The sequence below is a fragment of the Malaclemys terrapin genome, chromosome 9 (assembly GCF_027887155.1).
Source record: "Malaclemys terrapin pileata isolate rMalTer1 chromosome 9, rMalTer1.hap1, whole genome shotgun sequence".
NCBI lineage: Eukaryota > Metazoa > Chordata > Testudines > Emydidae > Malaclemys > Malaclemys terrapin.
In genome coordinates, this window is record NC_071513.1 from 29178244 (window position 1) to 29196316 (window position 18073).

At 39.3% G+C, this 18073-nt stretch overlaps 1 protein-coding gene across 1 annotated transcript; it reads right to left on the reverse strand.

Moving 5' to 3' along the window:
- Positions 1-15: 15 nt before the first annotated feature.
- On the reverse strand, positions 16-14588 carry SATL1 (spermidine/spermine N1-acetyl transferase like 1). Its single transcript, XM_054039129.1, has 6 exons — positions 14523-14588; positions 12476-12527; positions 7069-7149; positions 6128-6229; positions 5162-5202; positions 16-3779 (listed from the first exon to the last, which is right to left on the reverse strand). The coding sequence occupies exons 1-6, from the start codon at positions 14586-14588 to the stop codon at positions 3609-3611; spliced, it is 513 nt and encodes a 170-aa protein (XP_053895104.1). The 3' UTR covers positions 16-3608.
- Positions 14589-18073: the final 3485 nt, after the last annotated feature.

An 18073-nucleotide genomic window follows, 5' to 3' on the forward strand; every position in this document is an offset into this window, starting at 1 on the left:
AGACCACACATTAGTTTTCAGTCAACCTTTAATAACATAGACTGATATTTATTAAGTTGCTTTTCAGCTCCATCAACTCTAACCCATGTTACTGGTACTGTTTGTGCTAATGTGGAATATATTAGCAAATTATGACAGGAAAGTTGGGCGTTTTAGTGACACAGAGGTTAAAACAGGCAGTTATACTATTGGATGAAAGTGCTCTCACAGCTTAACTTAAAAAAAGAATAAAAAGTTGTGGAGGTTAGTAGGGATAAAACCAAGGTCCACAGTCTGTTTTGAAGCATGCATACCCAGAGCCCATTGACTTCAATGGGATTTCTGTGAACGTAAGAATGAGCAAATATTTAGAGTCAATTTTTCATTCTGGTAAAATTTTGATATGATAAAGTACTTTGAGACAAAATGGAAATCCTTTTTAAGGACTGTTTGTTTGACTTATGAAGAATAGCATGTTCTGGCACAATACAGTTATTGCTATCATTTATGGAGCAGAACATATACACAATTCTTTGCCTCTTGAAGTAGTTATTAGTAGTTATGCCAATGTCATGTGTCAACAGTTTAGTATCAACATACAGTTAAAAAAATGTAAAAAAAAAAAAAAAAAAAAAAATTGTGCCTATGGCTAGCAGCCTCTTTTTAAACAAACAACATGGCTGTTTCAGTAAAGAAAACAAAAACACCTAAAATACTGAGTTCCTGTTAAGTGACTACGGTCTCAATCCTGCAAACTGTTCTGTGTGCATAATTTACATACTACGAGTATTCCCGTTGAATCCAACATGAAAGTGTAGTGACTTCAATATCTGGCTAGGCAAGGATCAGATGAATTTATTGGGACTACTCAAAGTCATAACGTTATTCATGTGTCTTTGCATGCTTGCGCTCTAAGAGTCTACAACAGTGGGACAATACAAGATATTATTGTTCTTCTGAAATTGAATCTCACCTAACTGAGGGAAATAATAGATTAGAAGAGTGCTAGAAATGCGGTTCAATTTTCTATGTGAAACTTAGAGGTAAATTTTTAAAGAGATAGTGATTTAGCCACAAGATATCCATTAGTGTCACTGGGAGTCGTATGCTTATGTCCCCAAATACCATGTAACACACAAAAGACACTTTGAAAGTTTAGCATGAATAAAATCAATGGCTTGTGCGGAAGGAAGTTGCATTTAGTTTCTACACAGTTAACCATTATTCACTTCTTAACCCTTTTGGTTATGAAAAAGTGGGAAGCTAACACAAAGGATTACAGATTGCCTTTTCTCTACAAATCTTACTTTAAAATAAACTAAGAATATCTTAAAAGAAATTGGGAATCCTAAACTGAAGTTCAGTAATATAGTGTTGGAGCCCAAGATGCAGAGTACTAATGTGCAGTTATTGAAGTTTCTGAATTTGATTCTTGCCAAGACAGGCACTGATCTTATTACAATTCCATGATTCATTCAGAAACCATAAAATAATGTTTACAGAAGTGTTTTAGAAAGAGAACCTTGAAGTCTGTGTATTTTCAGGGAAAAAGCTGTATGTTTATAAAACTTTATTAAAACCTGAATATGGTAAATCTTCAGGTTCCAGCAGTTTTCTTAGCTTTTGTCATCTGCACTGACCAAATTAAAGTCCTGTCTTTCCTACTAAACTCAATGCATTATCCAATTGTAAAAGAATTATCTGAGTGTTTTGTAGAATTAGGTAAAAGGGAAAAAGCAGAAAGAAATCAATGTCTTCCTGTTGTCATAGCCACAGAGTGGCTGAGATGGGTCCGCTTAATAAATACTCTCTCCTCAAAGCTAGGGATTTCCAACTGGTTTTGTGTTGCCTCATCTATTCCTGAAAGAAGAGTGGTAGGTCTGCTTATTATAGCTGTATGGTCTGTCTTTTTCCTAGTATTGCATATCCCTTGGGATCTTGACCAGGAAATCCAATATCCCTTCCAATCAGGAATTCTTTCAGAATGGGTTTGACAAAAGGTTCTCTACCAGCTGCCCTAGGGTCCAGGCCGCCTCCTGCAATGTCCTCAGAAGTTGCATCAAAGGGTTCCCAGTGGGGTCCGACCCTCTGTTAGCCAGGTTCCTGAAAGCAGTCTCCTACTTTAAAGTCTACACTTCCCTTCCATAGATCATCTACTCTGACCTGTTGGAACACATCTTTACCATTCTGAGTGGTTTTCCTGACAAGGAAAGTGGCCTTTATGGTTGTCATGCTCTCAGCCCAAAGAGTCAGGAAACTTGCACGTGTAGCTTGCAATCCCTCGTATGTAATCTTCTACAAGGGGAAACTTAATTCTCTGAATGTATCCCTGTTTTCTCCTCAAGGTGGCCTCTCAGCCTTCATCCTTAGCAATGAGATCTTGCTTCCCAACTTCTGCCATGACCCCAAGACCAGACTTGGTGTGGTGGCATTCCCTGGATCCCCCTAGAGCTTGAGGTACGCATTTCCTCATCTAAAATATTCCCCATGCTGTTCGGAGGGGCTCATAAAGAGGAGAAGGTGTGTAAATATATCTTTTTCTGTAGGATCCAAACTTGCATGCAGCACTTCAGCTCCCTTCCATGCCTCACTTCTTACCCCAGAGGAGCTTTGAGCTCACTATATCCTAACTGTGGCCATGTCCTGGGCAGAGTTGGGGGAGGCCTTAGTTGAGGAGCTTTTCCATGCTGCTATGTGTTTGAGACAGTACTGGCTGGATTTACAACTGCTGAAGAGGTCTTTGATCAGCAAGTTCCGATAGGGGTTCTTCCTCAGCAGTTTTAAAGAGGCTATCTTCAGGAGGTTTGATCATCTTAATAGGCTCTTCATGGTCCCCTTCTCCTCTTGTCATTTTATTCTAGTCTATCTTAACTTCTCCTTAGTTACTCCTTCCTCCCTGGTAGCTGGATCCATTCATCATTCATTAATGGTAGCACCAGCATCACAAGAAAAAAAAAATGTCTCTCACCTTGCTCTCTGTGATGTAGCAACACCAGTATGAAAACTGACAATGCCACAGTGAATGACCAGTCTCAAAGTGACTAGCTTAGATGATGATCATGTTCTCCAGCTACATTACTCATTAACTGGGAATGCCTACTTGTACCCCCGAGATGAGGAAGAACTAGGTGAAAAATTCTAATCCTGATTGGCTACTATCTGCCTGAAAGATGAGGACACAATCATTCATCATACTGATAATCTCACATTGTGGAAAAGGTTAGTAACATAAGACTTATTTTTGTAGCAGGCAGGATTACTTTAAATATAAATCAGCTTGTGATACAATGCATACAATACAGTAACACTTTTTAACATACATCTATTTGTTAATGTGAGGGGGGGAGATAAAACATGGGGTCTCCTTGAATAGTGTCCAGTTATGTAACAAAGGATGATGAAAGAAACTTTTTAGTAACTCTCATAGTACCTAATAGTAATAAAGGCTGCTGGTCATAAAACAAAGCAGTTACATAAACTTGATTAATCTTGTTAAATTCATAACAAACTGGAACTCCAGGGTGTAAGCAGCAGATGTTCTATTGCGCAAAACTGAAAGCAGGACAAACGTATTGCAGATTAATAATCTAATCTCTCACAAATCTTGGAATGGTGAATGGGAACTTCCTTCATTCTCCAGATGCCATTCTGAGAAGATTCTCTTTGTCAAATCTGAAGAGATGCCAGCCCTCTTCAGTGGAAAGGTCTAAAGCTCCACGTCTCACATAGTACTCTATAGATGGCTTGTTCCAAATGACTACAAGGAAATGCATGCAGCTACAGTTTGTTTTGATTGCTATCTGTTGAAAAGTAAACATTCTGTATTACTTGCAAGGCATTATTTTGGAATGCCTTCTCCAATATTAGTTCGGATATTCATCTACAAATAGAGCAATCTCCAGTGGTACCTTTTTCAAAAGGCCACTGCACATACAGCAGATGCCAGAGCAGTTCATGTTCTCTAACAAGCTAGTCCCTTTTTGCACATGGTATCGTGATGAACTCAAGAAAATAGCAACAGTTTGTGCCAAAATTCTCCGCAGAGATGCCTTACCCTCTTTTGTCATCATGACATTCACAGGATGAACAAGCGAGTTACCTGCTAGATTAGATCACTCTTAGTTAAACTGAGGGGGGGGGAAAAGGCAGTCTATGGCCAAATTTCTGGAAACTCTGCAATACACTAGTATATGGGCTTGGCAGAGGGATTCTCAGGTGGCCAGGGATGGTGACTCCAAGGGTATATCTACATGACAGCTTGGAGCAAGCCTCCCAGCCTGGGTAGACATGCTTGTGCTAGTGGGGCTTGTGCTAGTGTGCCAAAAATAGCGGTGTGGATGTTGAAGCACTGGTGAAGGCTCAGGCTAGTCACTGGTGCTGCAACATCCACACAGCTATTTTTAGCACACTAGTGCAAGCCCCACTAGCACAAGCACGTCTACCCAGGCTGGGAGGCTTGCTCCTAGTTACAGTGTAGGGACATATTCCAACATAAGCCTTGGAGCGTATCCACATCTATTACTACAATAGGAAGGCTGCAGCTGCTCTGCTGATTTCTACAGGGGTGCTTAGTTTACCCATTAAACTCTGCCTAGTCTGCTCATTAGACACATATCTAAGACCCCTCGTTCTGCAGAACAGATCATTGGAACACAATAAATGGAGACACCTTGAAGGGTTCTTGTACTCCAGCATAATCACACAAGCTCTGTTGACTACTGAGATATTTTTACACACTGAGCAGGAGGTAAGATTTTCCCCCTAATTATCTGAAAGTATGAAGGTCAGAAGAATTACTTAGTGTGTTTCTAAAGAGGTACAACAGGGTATATAACAATATGAAATTGAGCATAGGGAAACTTAAGCAAAATATCAGAAGGATTCTCCTAACTGAACTGTGAGAGTATTAAGTTAAGGGAAAATCTCCCTGTAGAAGATGTAGAAGTCCCACTGCTTTAAGAGTCCATTTACAGAGTCCAGAACAGACTTGCATTGGCAGGAAAAGAAATCTATATGAAAACAAGTCTACATGTTTGTGTTACATTAATTCATCATATATAGTAAGCATACTGTACAGAGAATTTATGAATCAAAATCTTACACTGTCATAGTTTAGAAAATGAGGGAAATGACCATTAAAATTATGCAGTGTTTGTAAATCTTTGTTTTAAATGATACATACCTGGCTTAATGTCTTTAAGATTTCCGAGCCAATGCCCAAGCCTATTGAATAGTGCAAACATTAAAAATATCAGTACACACACACAGTTTCATAGCAAGATGCATTTTTATGAAATTGTAGTTGCACATTTAAAATATTTAACGGGAAATTCAAATGAATGTAACTTTTATATAGAAAATAAAATTACTTTTCTAATGTCATTGGAAGTGAGAATATACATTTTGTATCATTATATATTTAATTTATATAATATAAATATATTGAACTAAGTTGTGTGTTTTGACTGGATCATAAGGAAATGTTGATTTACAGTGAAGTAGTACTACTTTTAAACTATTGCATAAAATATATTTTCATTTGAGATTACTTGTACTATTATGAAATTTTGGAATTTGTTTAAATTTGTTGATTATTTTTTTTATTTGTGAGTAATTGTGATATATTTTAGCACCTTCATAAGTACTTAAAATAAAGGGTTAGCATGGGAAATTTTTAAAAAAGTTAATTATTTTATATTTTGTGTCAATATCACTTCTATTGCAGGTCAAGCTCTTGATCCTTTTATTAAATCAAAATTAAAGGCATTAAAAGTTACTTTTAAACATGATTAGAAATTAAAATATACCTATTTCACTGACATTAGAAAACAATATTAGCTTCACCTTTAAAGTTTCAAAATTCTGCAACATAATTTCTTGGAAGAGTTCTCAAAATCATGCACAGAATGTATTAATAATAGTGTTCAAGTATATTATGTTTCAGAAGAGAAAGTCCTCTAATGGTTGGAAACACATTCATGCTTTGTTCCCTTATAAAACTTGCAGGATATTTACTCAGTATTGCTTAGAAGTATGGAAAGAGAAAGCTGGAAGCTAATTCATACTGAAAGAGTAAACGAATAATTATTTGTTGTTTTTATCAAGAGTGAGGCTTGTTAACGAGCTTGTTTGTTTGTTTGTTTATTACCTCTATATGGTTCCATGACATAGAAGTCTTCCAGGTAAAGTAACTTGCCAATCCAAGGGTCATATGTAAAGTAATACATAGCATAGCCTACAATGCAACTACCTGAAAAGAACATACAAAGTGAAATAACTGGCTAGCTTATGTAAAGTATAATATCAATATGATTATTTATAGCTATCCTTCAACCTTTTAAGGAAACTTTTGATATAAACACAGGTAGAGCTCAGTGAAAATTCCTGTGTACTGAATCATCTTAAAATGCAGCAAATATAGATTTCAGACCAAACAAGCACCACAAAGCCAATATTTGTTTTAGTAATATCGAAAGGCATGCACTCCAAACTGCAGGTTTTTTTTAAAGTCTTGGGTATTTTTCACGCAGAAGACACTTGTAAAATCTTCGCTATTAGGAAGAAAACCTCAGATACTTGTTGATACTAAGGTGTAATCAAGAAGGCAGAATGTATTATCAAAAGCATTAAAATTATCTGGAGGTACTGGGCAAAGGGGTTCTGCATAAGGAACTGGTTTCAGATTACATTTATTTGCCTTACTAACAATAGTCTAATCTCTATTACCATTTGATCATATCCACAGAATTAGTCCCACTAACTGGCACGCCTGTCACTCTAAAGAACGACAAAGTGGAATGTGCATTATGGATGAACATCACATCACCAGTGTGTCTCAACAATGACTGTCAGATAGAGAAGATAATTCAGTCTCTGTTCATTCATCCATTGATGGCAGTGAACTTTTTATTAAAATATCTAAAAGAAAAATCCATGAAGTTCCCTTGCTGTGGTCAGCTAATGGGTCCATATTGGAGCTTCAGACAACCTCAGCCTTCTCAGTCTTGTTATCCCTTATGTCATTCTTTGTGTAATCAGGGATTGCTAGAGGTAATCAATAGATAAATATTTGAAACATGTTTAGCTTACTTCCTGTTTGTCCCTCCTTTGGCACCTCTGCTATTAGACAGTGGTAGAAAGGATGTTCTCCAAAGCCATCTTCAAGCAAGTCTAAAATTAAAATTAAAACCTTTGAATTAATGGCAGGCTTACTGCATTTAAAAAAAAGTAAATAAGAATATTTGGAAAGTAGCTTTCCATTTGAGGGAGTACTTGCAAATAGTAATTGATGGTTGTACAATTACAGTCCATCAGCCTTTTCCAGAAGAATGCATGGAGTGTTCAAAAGGGGTAGATTGGAATAAGAGGAAAAAGAAATAGGGTGAGAATAAAAGCTATTTAGGAGCATGAGTCAAGATATCAATGCACTAGATTGTATTTGCAATAATCTTTAATAAAACGTAAAGCTAAAGAAAAATTAAAGGTTGTGAAATGGAAAATGTTCAAACATCAATATTTGGGGGTGATAGTACTAAAATGTGTCTGCTCTTGAACTATCAAAACATACACATGGGAAACCATCATTTACAGCTGAACTGGCCCTTCCACGAGGCCTGATCCAAAACCTATTGAAGGCAATAGGATTCTTTCTGTTGATTTCAGTGGGCTTTAGATCAGGCCCACGATGAGCAGTTCCAACTCTGCTGCAATAGTGCTTCAAAGAAACATTCAGGGGTCATGATTTTGGGTAGTTTTGTTTAGAGCAGTAAAGTGTTAAATATAAAAACTCAATTTTTACACTTCACTTTTGAGCTGGAACTGGAGCTTTAAGTAGTTTGATTATTTCACCTAATGTTTCAGTTAGCAACTAAGTTGGAAGAAATTTTCCTAAACCAGTGAGAACAATGTTGAGGAGACTGATCCTGCAACCCTTGCTCACATGAGTATTCCTGCTGATTTCAGTACAACTCCTCACATGAGTAAAGACTACAAGATCAGGACCCTAGTTTGCTGTCCTCTCCTTTAACCAAAGCCAGAAATAACTAGGCCGAGGCAGATGAAGAAATGCCATTTGTCACACAACATAAAACTTAAATTTCTGTGTTTTAAAAGTTAGCATTCAATTTTTATTTACAGTTCTCTCAGAGTACAAATTCAGTAGAGAACCTGACAGGAAACAAAGCCAATTGCAAAAAGAAAAGTATGTGAAAGGGATAAAATACTTCTACAGCACTTTTAAGAATCTTGCAGCTGAAGATCTCGCAGCTTTTAAATGAGGTAAGTGTTTTTCTCCATTAAGATGAGGAGACAAACTGTGTGATTCTAAAGCTATGGACATAAAGAGGAAGGGTAGTGTAGATACCAGTCTAATAGGTGATACTGGCAGTAGAATGTCTGTGCCTAATCGGGTAAAGAATGTGAGAGACGCCAAACAGCAAAAATTAAGATTTTTGTACACTAATGCGAGGAGCCTAGGTAACAAAATGTAGGAACTAGAGCTATTGCTGCAGGAAGTGAAACCAGATATTATAGGGATAACAGAAACATGCTGGAATAGTAGTCACGACTGGAGTACAGGTATTGAAGGGTATGTGCGTTTAGGAAAGATAGAAATAAAGGCGAAAGTGGTGGAGTAGCATTGTATATCAATGATGAGGTAGACTGTAAAGAAATAGAAATGATGGAATGGATAAGACCGAGTCTGGGCAAAAATCACATTGGGGAAGAAAGCTACTAGAGTCTCCCCTGGGATAGTGTTTGGGGTGTGCTATAGACCGCTGGGATCCGATTTGGATATGGATAGAGACCTCTTCAATGTTTTTAATGAAGTAAATACTAATGGGAATTGTGTGATCATGGGAGACTTTAACTTCCCAGATATAGACTGGAGGACAAGTGCTAATAGTAATAATAGGGCTCAGATTTTCCTGGATGCGATAGCTGATGGATTCCTTCACCAAGTAGTTGCTGAACCAACAATAGGGGATACCTTTTTAGATTTGGTTTTGATGAGTAGCGAGGACTTCATAGAAGAAATGGTTGTAGGGGACAACCTTGGTTCAAGCGATCATGAGTTAATTCAGTTCAAACTAAATGGAAGGATAAACAAAAATAGATCTGTGACTAGGGTTTTTGATTTCAAAAGGGCTAACTTTAAAAAATTAAGGAATTAGGGAAGTGGATTGAACTGAAGAACATGTGGATCTAAAGGCGAAGGAGGCCTGGATTTACTTCAAGTCAAGGTTGCAAAAACTATCAGAAGCCTGCATCTCAAGAAAGGGGAAAAAATTCATAGGCAGGAGTTGTAGACCAAGCTGGATAAGCAAGCATCTCAGAGAGGTGATTAATAAAAAGCAGAAAGTCTACAAGGACTGGAAGATGGGAGGGATCAGCAAGGAAAGCTACCTTATTGAGGTCAGAACATGTAGGGATAAAGAGAGAGAGGCCAAAAGCCATGTAGAATTGGACCTTGCAAAGGGAATTAAAACCAATAGTAAAAGGTTCTATAGCCATATAAATAAGAAGAAAACAAAGAAAGGAGGTGGGACCGCTAAACACTGAGGATGGAGTGGAGGTTAAGGATAATTTAGGCATGGCCCAATATCTAAACAAATACTTTGCCTCAGTCTTTAATGAGGAGCTTAGGGATAATGGTAGGATGACAAATGGGAATGAGGATATGGAGGTAGATATTCCCACATCTGAGGTAGAAGCTAAACTCGAACAGCTTAATGGGACTAAGTCGGGGGGCCCAGATAATCTTCATCCAAGACTATTAAAGGAACTGGCACATGAAATTGCAAGCCCATTAACAAGAATTTTTAATGAATCTGTAAACTCCGAGGTTGTACCGTATGATTGTAGAATTGCTAACATAGTTCCTATTTTTAAGAAAGGGAAAAAAAGTGATCCGGGTAACTACAGGCCTGTTAGTTTGACATCTGTAGTATGCAAGGTCTTGGAAAAATTTTTGAAGGAGAAAGTAGTTAAGGACATTGAGGTAAATGGTAATTGGGACCAAATACAACATGGTTTTACAAAAGGTAGATCATGCCAGACCAACCTGATCTCCTTCTTTGAGAAGGTAACAGATTTTTTTTAGACAAAGGGGAAACAGTGAATCTAATTTACCTCTATTTCAATAAGGCATTTGATACAGTTCCACATGGGGAATTATTAGCTAAATTGGAAAAAGATGGGGATCAATATAAAAATTGAAAGGTGGATAAGGAACTGGTTAAAGAGGAGACTACAACAGGTCATACTGAAAGGTGAAGTGTCAAGCTGGAAGGAGGTTACTAGTGGAGTTCCTCAGGGATCGGATTTGGGACCAATCTTATTTATTCTTTTTATTACTGACCTTGGCACAAAAAGTGGGAATGTGCTAATAAAGTTTGCAGATGACACTCAACTGGGAGGTATTGCCAATACAGAGAGGAACCGGGATATCCTACAAGAAGATCTGGATGACCTTGTAAACTGGAGTAATAGTAATAGGATGAAATTTAATAGTGAAAAGTGCAAGGTCATGCATTTAGGGATTAATAACAAGAATTTTTGTTATAAGCTGGGAACACATCAGTTGGAAGTAACAGAGGAGGAGAAGGACCTCGGAGTATTGGTTGATCACAGGACGACTATGAGCCGCCAACGTGATATGGCTGTGAAAAAAGCTAATGCGGTCTTGGGATGCATCAGGTGAGGTATTTCCAGTAGAGATAAGGAGGTGTTAGTACCGTTATACAAGGCACTGGTGAGACCTCATCTGGAATATTGTGTGCAGTTCTGGTCTCCCATGTTTAAAAAGGATGAATTCAAACCGGAACAGGTACAGAGAAGGGCTACTAGGATGATCTGAGGAATGGAAAACCTGTCTTATGAAAGGAGACTCAAAGAGCTTGGCTTGTTTAGCCTAACCAAAAGAAGGCTGAGGGGAGATATGGTTGCTCTCTATAAATATATCAGAGGGATAAATACCAGGGAGGGAGAGGAATTATTTAAGCTCAGTACCAATGAGGACACAAGAACAAATGGATGTAAACTGGCCATCAGGAAGTTTAGACTTGAAATTAGACCAGGGTTTCTAACCATCAGAGGAGTGAAGTTCTGGAATAGCCTTTCAAGAGGAGCAGTGGAGGCAAAAGACATATCTGGCATAAAAACTAAGCTTGATAAGTTTATGGAGGGGATGGTATGATGGGATAGCCTAATTTTGGCAATTAATTAATCTTTGACTATTAGCAGTAAATATGCCCAATGGCCTGTGATGGGATGCTAGATAGGGTGGGATCTGAGTTACTACAGAAAATTCTTTCATGGGTGTCTGGCTGGTGAGTCTTGCTCACATGCTCAGGGTTTAGCTGATCACCATATTTGGGGTAGGGAAGGAATTTTCCTCCAGGGCAGATTGGCAGAGCCCTGGAGATTTTTCACCTTCCTCTGCAGCGTGGGGCACAGGTCACTTGCTGGAGGATTCTCTGCACCTTGAAGTCTTTAAACCACAAGTTGAGGACTTCAGTAGCTCAGACATAGGTCAGGGAGTGGGTGGGTGAGATTCTGTGGCCTGCGTTGTGCAGGAGGTCAGACTAGAAGATCATAATGGTCCCTTCTGACCTTAAAGTCTATGAGTCTATGTCTACAGTAGAGAGCTTACATTGGCACAGCTGTACCGATGCAGATTTCTCGTGTAGCTGCTCTATGCCGACGGGAGAGAGCTCTCCCGTTGACCTAATTAAACCACTCCCAATGAGTGGCGGTAACTATGTCAGCGGGAGAAACTCTCCTGGTGACGTAGCACACTCAGGCTTATGTCAGTGTAACTTATGTCGCTCAAGTGAGGTGGAATATTCACACCCCTGTGTGACATAAGTTTTGCCAATGTAGGCGCTAGTGTAGACATAGCCTAAGTGTAACTGCAAGTAGAAGTAAGCCAATGGCAGAGTTGGGAATAGAACTCAGTTCTTTCTGTCTGTCCTAACTACTATAACACATTGCCTCTAACAGCAATATTCATCATAATCTTTCAAAAATATACAGTACATAGTTCTTTTATATACAGTCGAACTTCAGAGTTACGAACACCTCAGGAATGGAGGTTGTTCATAACTCTGAACAAAACATTATGGTTGTTCTTTTGAAAGTTCACAACTGACTATTGACTTACTACAGCTTTTAAACTTTACTATGCAGAAGAAAAAAATGTTTCTGAATCTTAATTTAAATGAAACAAGCACAGAAACAGTTTCCTTACCTTGACAAATCTTTTTTTAAACTTTCCCTTTATATTTTTTTTAATAGTTTACGTTTAACACTGTACTGCTGGGGGGGTTTTGTGGAGTTTTTTTTTTTCTCTGCTGCTGCCTGATTCTGTACTTCTAGTTCCAAATGAGGTGTGTGATTGACTGGTTAGTTTGTAACTCTAGTGTTCGTAACTCTGATGTTCTACTGTATAATGTATAGGTTTCCATAGGTGTTTTTATTTAGCGTATAATCTTACCTTTTTCTGTTAATTTTACTGCATTTGGCATATTTTCATATGCAGCTAGTTCCTGTCGGATGAACAAATTGGAGTTTGAGGTTTCATCAATAGTTGCAGTCTTTACAGAATACTATGCAAAATATTAAGGTTTATGCTAAACTTTGATCTTGATGCAAAATGCTACCTTAGGCCCCAATCCTGCAGTGAGCTCTGCAAGTGAGGTAGGCAGAAACTGTTGCTCTATATCTGCTACATTCTAGTTCACTATGGAAACTGGAAAAAAACTGCAGCATATGCATTATTGTATAAACTGAGCACAATCTGACCATAATAATACTTTTACACATACATAGCACCTTTTTATCAGAATAGTAAAGCACTTTTTTATCATTAAAGGCTGTCAGCTTGAAATCTAGTCAACTTTAAAAAGAGAAGTAGTTTCATAGACTACCCCATCCCAAATCCCCCTTCCAATTTTTGTGATTTTACAATTCCATTTTTATTTTTTTGTTAAACAAAATCTCCCTTGTTTGAAAGACATAAAAAAACAGGAGAACTACATATAAGAAATAGTGATACTGACTATACACTACCTGGAAAAATAGAGAAAATATTTTTCTTTAGTCAGTTTTATAGTAACTTTAGGTGTCGCTTGTACGGCATGTAGGTGTTAAAAATGTCAAGTGTGACTTTTTTTAACTAATGAATGACAATGAGTGATAAAATTAAAAACTTTATTTAATATAAAATAGTTAAGCAAACAGGCATTACATTATGAGTATAAATGCATTGCAGAGTTATATTCTAAAGTGAAATGATGCATTTAGGGTGATTAGTCCCTAAACGAGGCATAATCCTTTCTGTAACCTTGATGGAGGATGGGCACCTCTAATATAAAATTAGTGTGCTGTCAACATAATAATGGGGCTTAATTAATTAACATTAAATCCACCTTTTACCCTATCTGTATTTCCGCTACTATAATTAAATATTTTCTACTTTCTCATTTGCTAGTTAACATGAAGCATCGTTTTAATTAATATCTGTGTAAATACCATACCCATAACTAACTATATAGATCACGTTGTTCAAAACATTAACATTTTATCTAAAATACTTGTAAAAAACAGTTGGAACCAAAATACGTTTACAACATGACCTAGGTTTATGCCATAACTTATCTCCAGCTTGCTTTTCTAAATTGTCTCACTTTACTTCACTCGTATTTTACCAGGCCTTGTCCAACTATCATCAAGTGTATTTTTAGGAAATAGATTTTTGGGCCAACTTACATTTCAACAAATTTCTATATAAACTTAAGCAAACATCATCTATAGTCTACATGTCAGGGAAAACTGAATTTCTTCCCATTCTTTATTCATAATTGATTAGAATATTTGTACAGTGCCAACAGTGTGCTAGGTGTTTAGAGACAAGGCCCCTATCTCAGAGTTTACAGTGTAAAGATATAGCATACTAATCACTATAAGGGGCCGGATGTAATGAAAAGCAGTGTGAGTGAGTGGTGAAGTTTAGCACGGGGCTGTATGTCTTGGTAGCTCCATGATTATAGTTTGATTTTTTTTTTTTTCCCCCGGTCTTGTTACCAGGTCACTTATCTTGTAGGGAGGTTTATGGTCTTTTGAAAGAAATGAAAGGAGCTGAAGGCAAAGAGGATTAAAGCGTGGCAGACCACGACCAGAAGGGAGCAGCATGGAGGAAGGATGGGAAATAGGACTGAGAGAAAGACATGAAGGGGGCAGGTGATCATGTGCTTTGGATGGAGTTAAAAGGGAAAATGGATTGGAGGAACAAAAAGACAGGGTCTCAGAGAGGTTAGGCAAGAGTTATGTCTACACCTCATACGTCTACTTCTAACTGTCTGAGACATCTATCTAATTTGTCTTATGTACCATTATCCACCAGCACATTAACAGTAGTAGCTAATAAAGATGCTCACTGGGGTTTATGCCTAGCACAGAAAATAGTAGTAAGCTTTAAAAAGGAAACTTGGAAAGACACTGACTGAGGGAAAGATGCCTGCACACTTCACTGTCCCTCTTACTTTGATGAGGCGCAGGATTTCAGGACAGTCCTGGGGCTCTGCCGGGCGGATTCGGAAACAGCTCATGGCGCCAGCGCCAAGGCCAGACCTGTGGAAAGCAGGAGGCAGAGGACTGATTACTTCCCAGGAAGGAGATGGAGCACTGCTGGGCTGCCGTTTGGGAGATATTCCTCCTCCTCATTCACCATTTCAAAAAGCACTTTGGGGCATGTTTCTTCCTCCTCCTCCTCTTTCTTTCCTTCACTAAAGTGGTAATTTAGCCTCCAATCCTTGCCTCTGCCTTAGTTACATCCTACCCCTACTTATCCTTGTGACCTACTACTTTCTTTTAAACCAGCAGCCCCTGAGCAGATGGGTAATCACAATGGAAATCAGCATCACAATACTCACATTTCCCCAGCCTCAGGTTCATGGCATAGCAGGCTGTTGGGATCACTGAAATCAATCATTGAGACTGGAAAAAGAAAGACAGAAGGGAGCTAAACACAGTTGATTTATGGGGAGCAATTGCTTTCCATTGTACCAGCTCTATGTTCTCTGCCCAGAAGGGGATACCGGAGGGCTGTCCCCAGTGGTCTCTCCTATAATTTCTTTGGGTAGGGGATGGACTCTGTCACAAAGATAAGTGAATTGGGAGACATGCCAGTATGTTGGGAGCATTAGGCATGACAGGGAGAGCAGTGGAAGTATTGGGTGTGCAAGATGATCCAGGGCTCGGAGAGGAGGATACATATGGAAAGGGAGAGTATGGCTGGTCAGGAGGCGTGGGAGGAAATGGACAATAAGGGCAGTCCAACAACTGTCTTTCCTCACTGCAGCCTGATCAGGCAATTAGCTTTTCTCGGCCTTAAAGTTCTCTGCTTGTTTTCCTCTCTTTTCTGTTTCATACCAAGTATACATCTTTCCATGGGTCTCTGTGCACTTTTTAGCTTCTGCTTCCTCTATTTGCTGCAGTGTGCACATTTCTGCAACTTTTTTTTTAATTAAGGGAATTTGCCCTTCAAGAGATTTTTTTCAGCCTACGAAAGGGTCTCTACCAAGTCTTGATAAATCTCTGCACTTTCCTGGTTAGAGCAGCTTGCATCATCAGGCCAAAGTAAATGTATTTCTGAACAGTTGCTGATTTCCCCCCCCCCACCCCCACCCCCATCAACTATATATTTTTATTTCTTCTAGAGCAGGTGTGGCCAACCTGAGCCTGAGAAGGAGCCAGAATTTACCAATGTACATTGCCAAAGAGCCACAGTAATATGTCAGCAGCCTCCTCATCAGCTCCCCGCCCCCACCCCCAGTGCCTCCTGCCCACCGGCAGCCCCACCAATCAGCGCCTCCCTCTCCCTCCCCATGCCTCCCGCCCACTACAATCAGCTGTTTCACAGCATACAGGAAGCTCTTGGGGGAAAGAGGGAGGAGCAAGGGCACAGCAGGCTCTGGAGAAGGGGCAGGACCCTTGGGGAAAGGGGTGGAGTCAGGTCAGGACCTGGGGCAGAGCCGGGTTGAGCAGTGAGCTCTACTGGCACGTTGGAAAGTTAGCGCCTGTAGCTCCAGCTGCATTCGTAGGCTATTAACTTCTGAAGAGCCGCATGCGGCTCCAGAGCCACAGGTTGGCCACCCCTGTTCTAGAGAGACTTCATTCCACAAATTTAGAAAACAAACTCAGTCTAAAGGACACCCAATCAATTCCCATTTGTGTTGTGATCCCATCAGACCTCACATGTTAAACCACATTGAGCTGGCTCAGTTCTTGGATAAGAGGCCTAACAGGAATGCCAGGAAGCCGCAGGAAGTAGTGTTGGTATAGTCCGCACTATAGCTGGCACATTTTCTCTTATTTGCTATTGAACCACTGTGCTGGGATGGAGGTTAGCAGGCATTGTGCAGCAAGAGAAATCAAGTTCCTGACCACTTGTGACCATTAAAGATTCCATGGCATTTTTTTGTCATGTAGGAATGTTCATCCCAGAGTCTAGACCAAATTTCACTTAAGGATGTTACATTGGGTCTGATCAGACTTCTTTGGTTATTTCTACTGTGCAGTAAAACACCTGCGGTTGGCCTGTGTCAGCTGACTTGAGCTCACATGTCTCAGACTGCAGTGCTATCAAATTTCAATGGAGATGTTTGGGCTCAGGCTGGAGCCCAGGCTCTGGGCTGGACTGAGGGTTCAAGACTCCAGGTTCCAGCCTGAGCCCAAATGTCCCCACTGCAATTTAATAGCCACACAGTCTGTGTCCTGTGGGCCCAAGTCAGCTGACACAGGCCAACCACCGGTGTTTAATTGCAGTATAGACATACCCTATGAGGACCCTTGCATTGATATCTTTATCTTTCTTGGTACAATTCCCTTGGCCCAAACCCTGCATTAACTTTTCCAAAAGACCAACCTCAGGAAAACCATGATAGTGTCCTTGCAGTTTTCCTGCAGGTGTATCTGGGTCCATTCTGCCTCCCTGCCTTCCTGCTTCACTTCTGGCTCAGCAGTGGTCTACTACCACTCACTTTTATATAGTGTCTTTGTGTGCTGCTAAAATCATGGCTGCATTTCAGTGCTGGATAAATGATCCCTCTCTATAATTTGCATGTCAGTTTAAGTGCTATGTGAACCTGTGGGCTGAAAAGCATATTATAAGTGTAAGATCTTTGTTTACTCCACTGAAGTCAATAGAGCTACAGGATTGTGACAGTGGCCTGAATAAAGCTAAAGTTCAGTTTGAAATAAATCTAAGTTTATTTCCTCATATACAGAAAGAACAAAGTTCAGGGGAAATTTCTGTAGTGTAACAATTATCAGCTTGTCTTACTGGAAACTTAGGGCAAAGAACATGGAATTGTAAATACCCCCCTTCAGAAATAGAATTGAAGATGTATAAACTTGGACGATAGTATGTGCATTAGAAAGTAAAGATATAGGTGTTATATTTTAAACTTTGGGAGAAGTGATGGTAAAATCAAAGTGCAAATACTGTCGGCCATAGAAATCATAGCAAAAAATTGAATATGTCATGAACATGTTTTGTAACCAAACTATGGTATGGCCAGGGGAAAGAGGTATGGATAGAGTGATACTATATTCCAACAATGCTTGGCATCCAGAAAGGTCCTTTAGGGACCATTACAGTAAGGTACATATGAGAGCAACCTTGAGGTGCTCTAAGTTGTGGTGGGGGCCAAAATGAGTTCAGCCAACCAAGATTGAAAGGTGTGTGTTTTAAAAGGTAAAGTAAAGCCACCTTTATTTCCACTGGGTATGCATCAAGCAGAGCTCAATTGCACCTAAAGAGAGAGCCCACTTCCTTTACATAAAATTACATGAAAATGTCTCAGCATTTCTAAGCTCCAAATGGGAAAATGTTTGGAAGCCATTATTGGCCTGACAGCATGTTAATAAATGTTAGTGCATTTATTCCTGAGTAAATGGCTTTTTGATCAATGTCCTCCAGAATCACCTTAGCTCTATAGCTAACTGATATCAAGATGTCTTGATAGATGCAGGCCACAGTATTCTTTCAGTGTTCTCCCTCTTCCAGTCCAATGAAATGAAATATTACAGA

What these genes read in the sequence shown, in the direction of transcription:
- SATL1 (XM_054039129.1), bottom strand. Translation starts at nt 14,588, where the DNA reads ATGAGCTGTTTCCGAATCCGCCCGGCAGAGCCCCAGGACTGTCCTGAA. An exon ending in AGTAAAATTAACAGAAAAAG is followed by an intron (nt 7,150 to 12,475) that starts GTAAGATTATAC and finishes TTTTAATTTTAG; the next exon opens with ACTTGCTTGAAGATGGCTTT. An exon ending in TCTTAAAGACATTAAGCCAG is followed by an intron (nt 3,780 to 5,161) that starts GTATGTATCATT and finishes ACTTTTCAACAG; the next exon opens with ATAGCAATCAAAACAAACTG.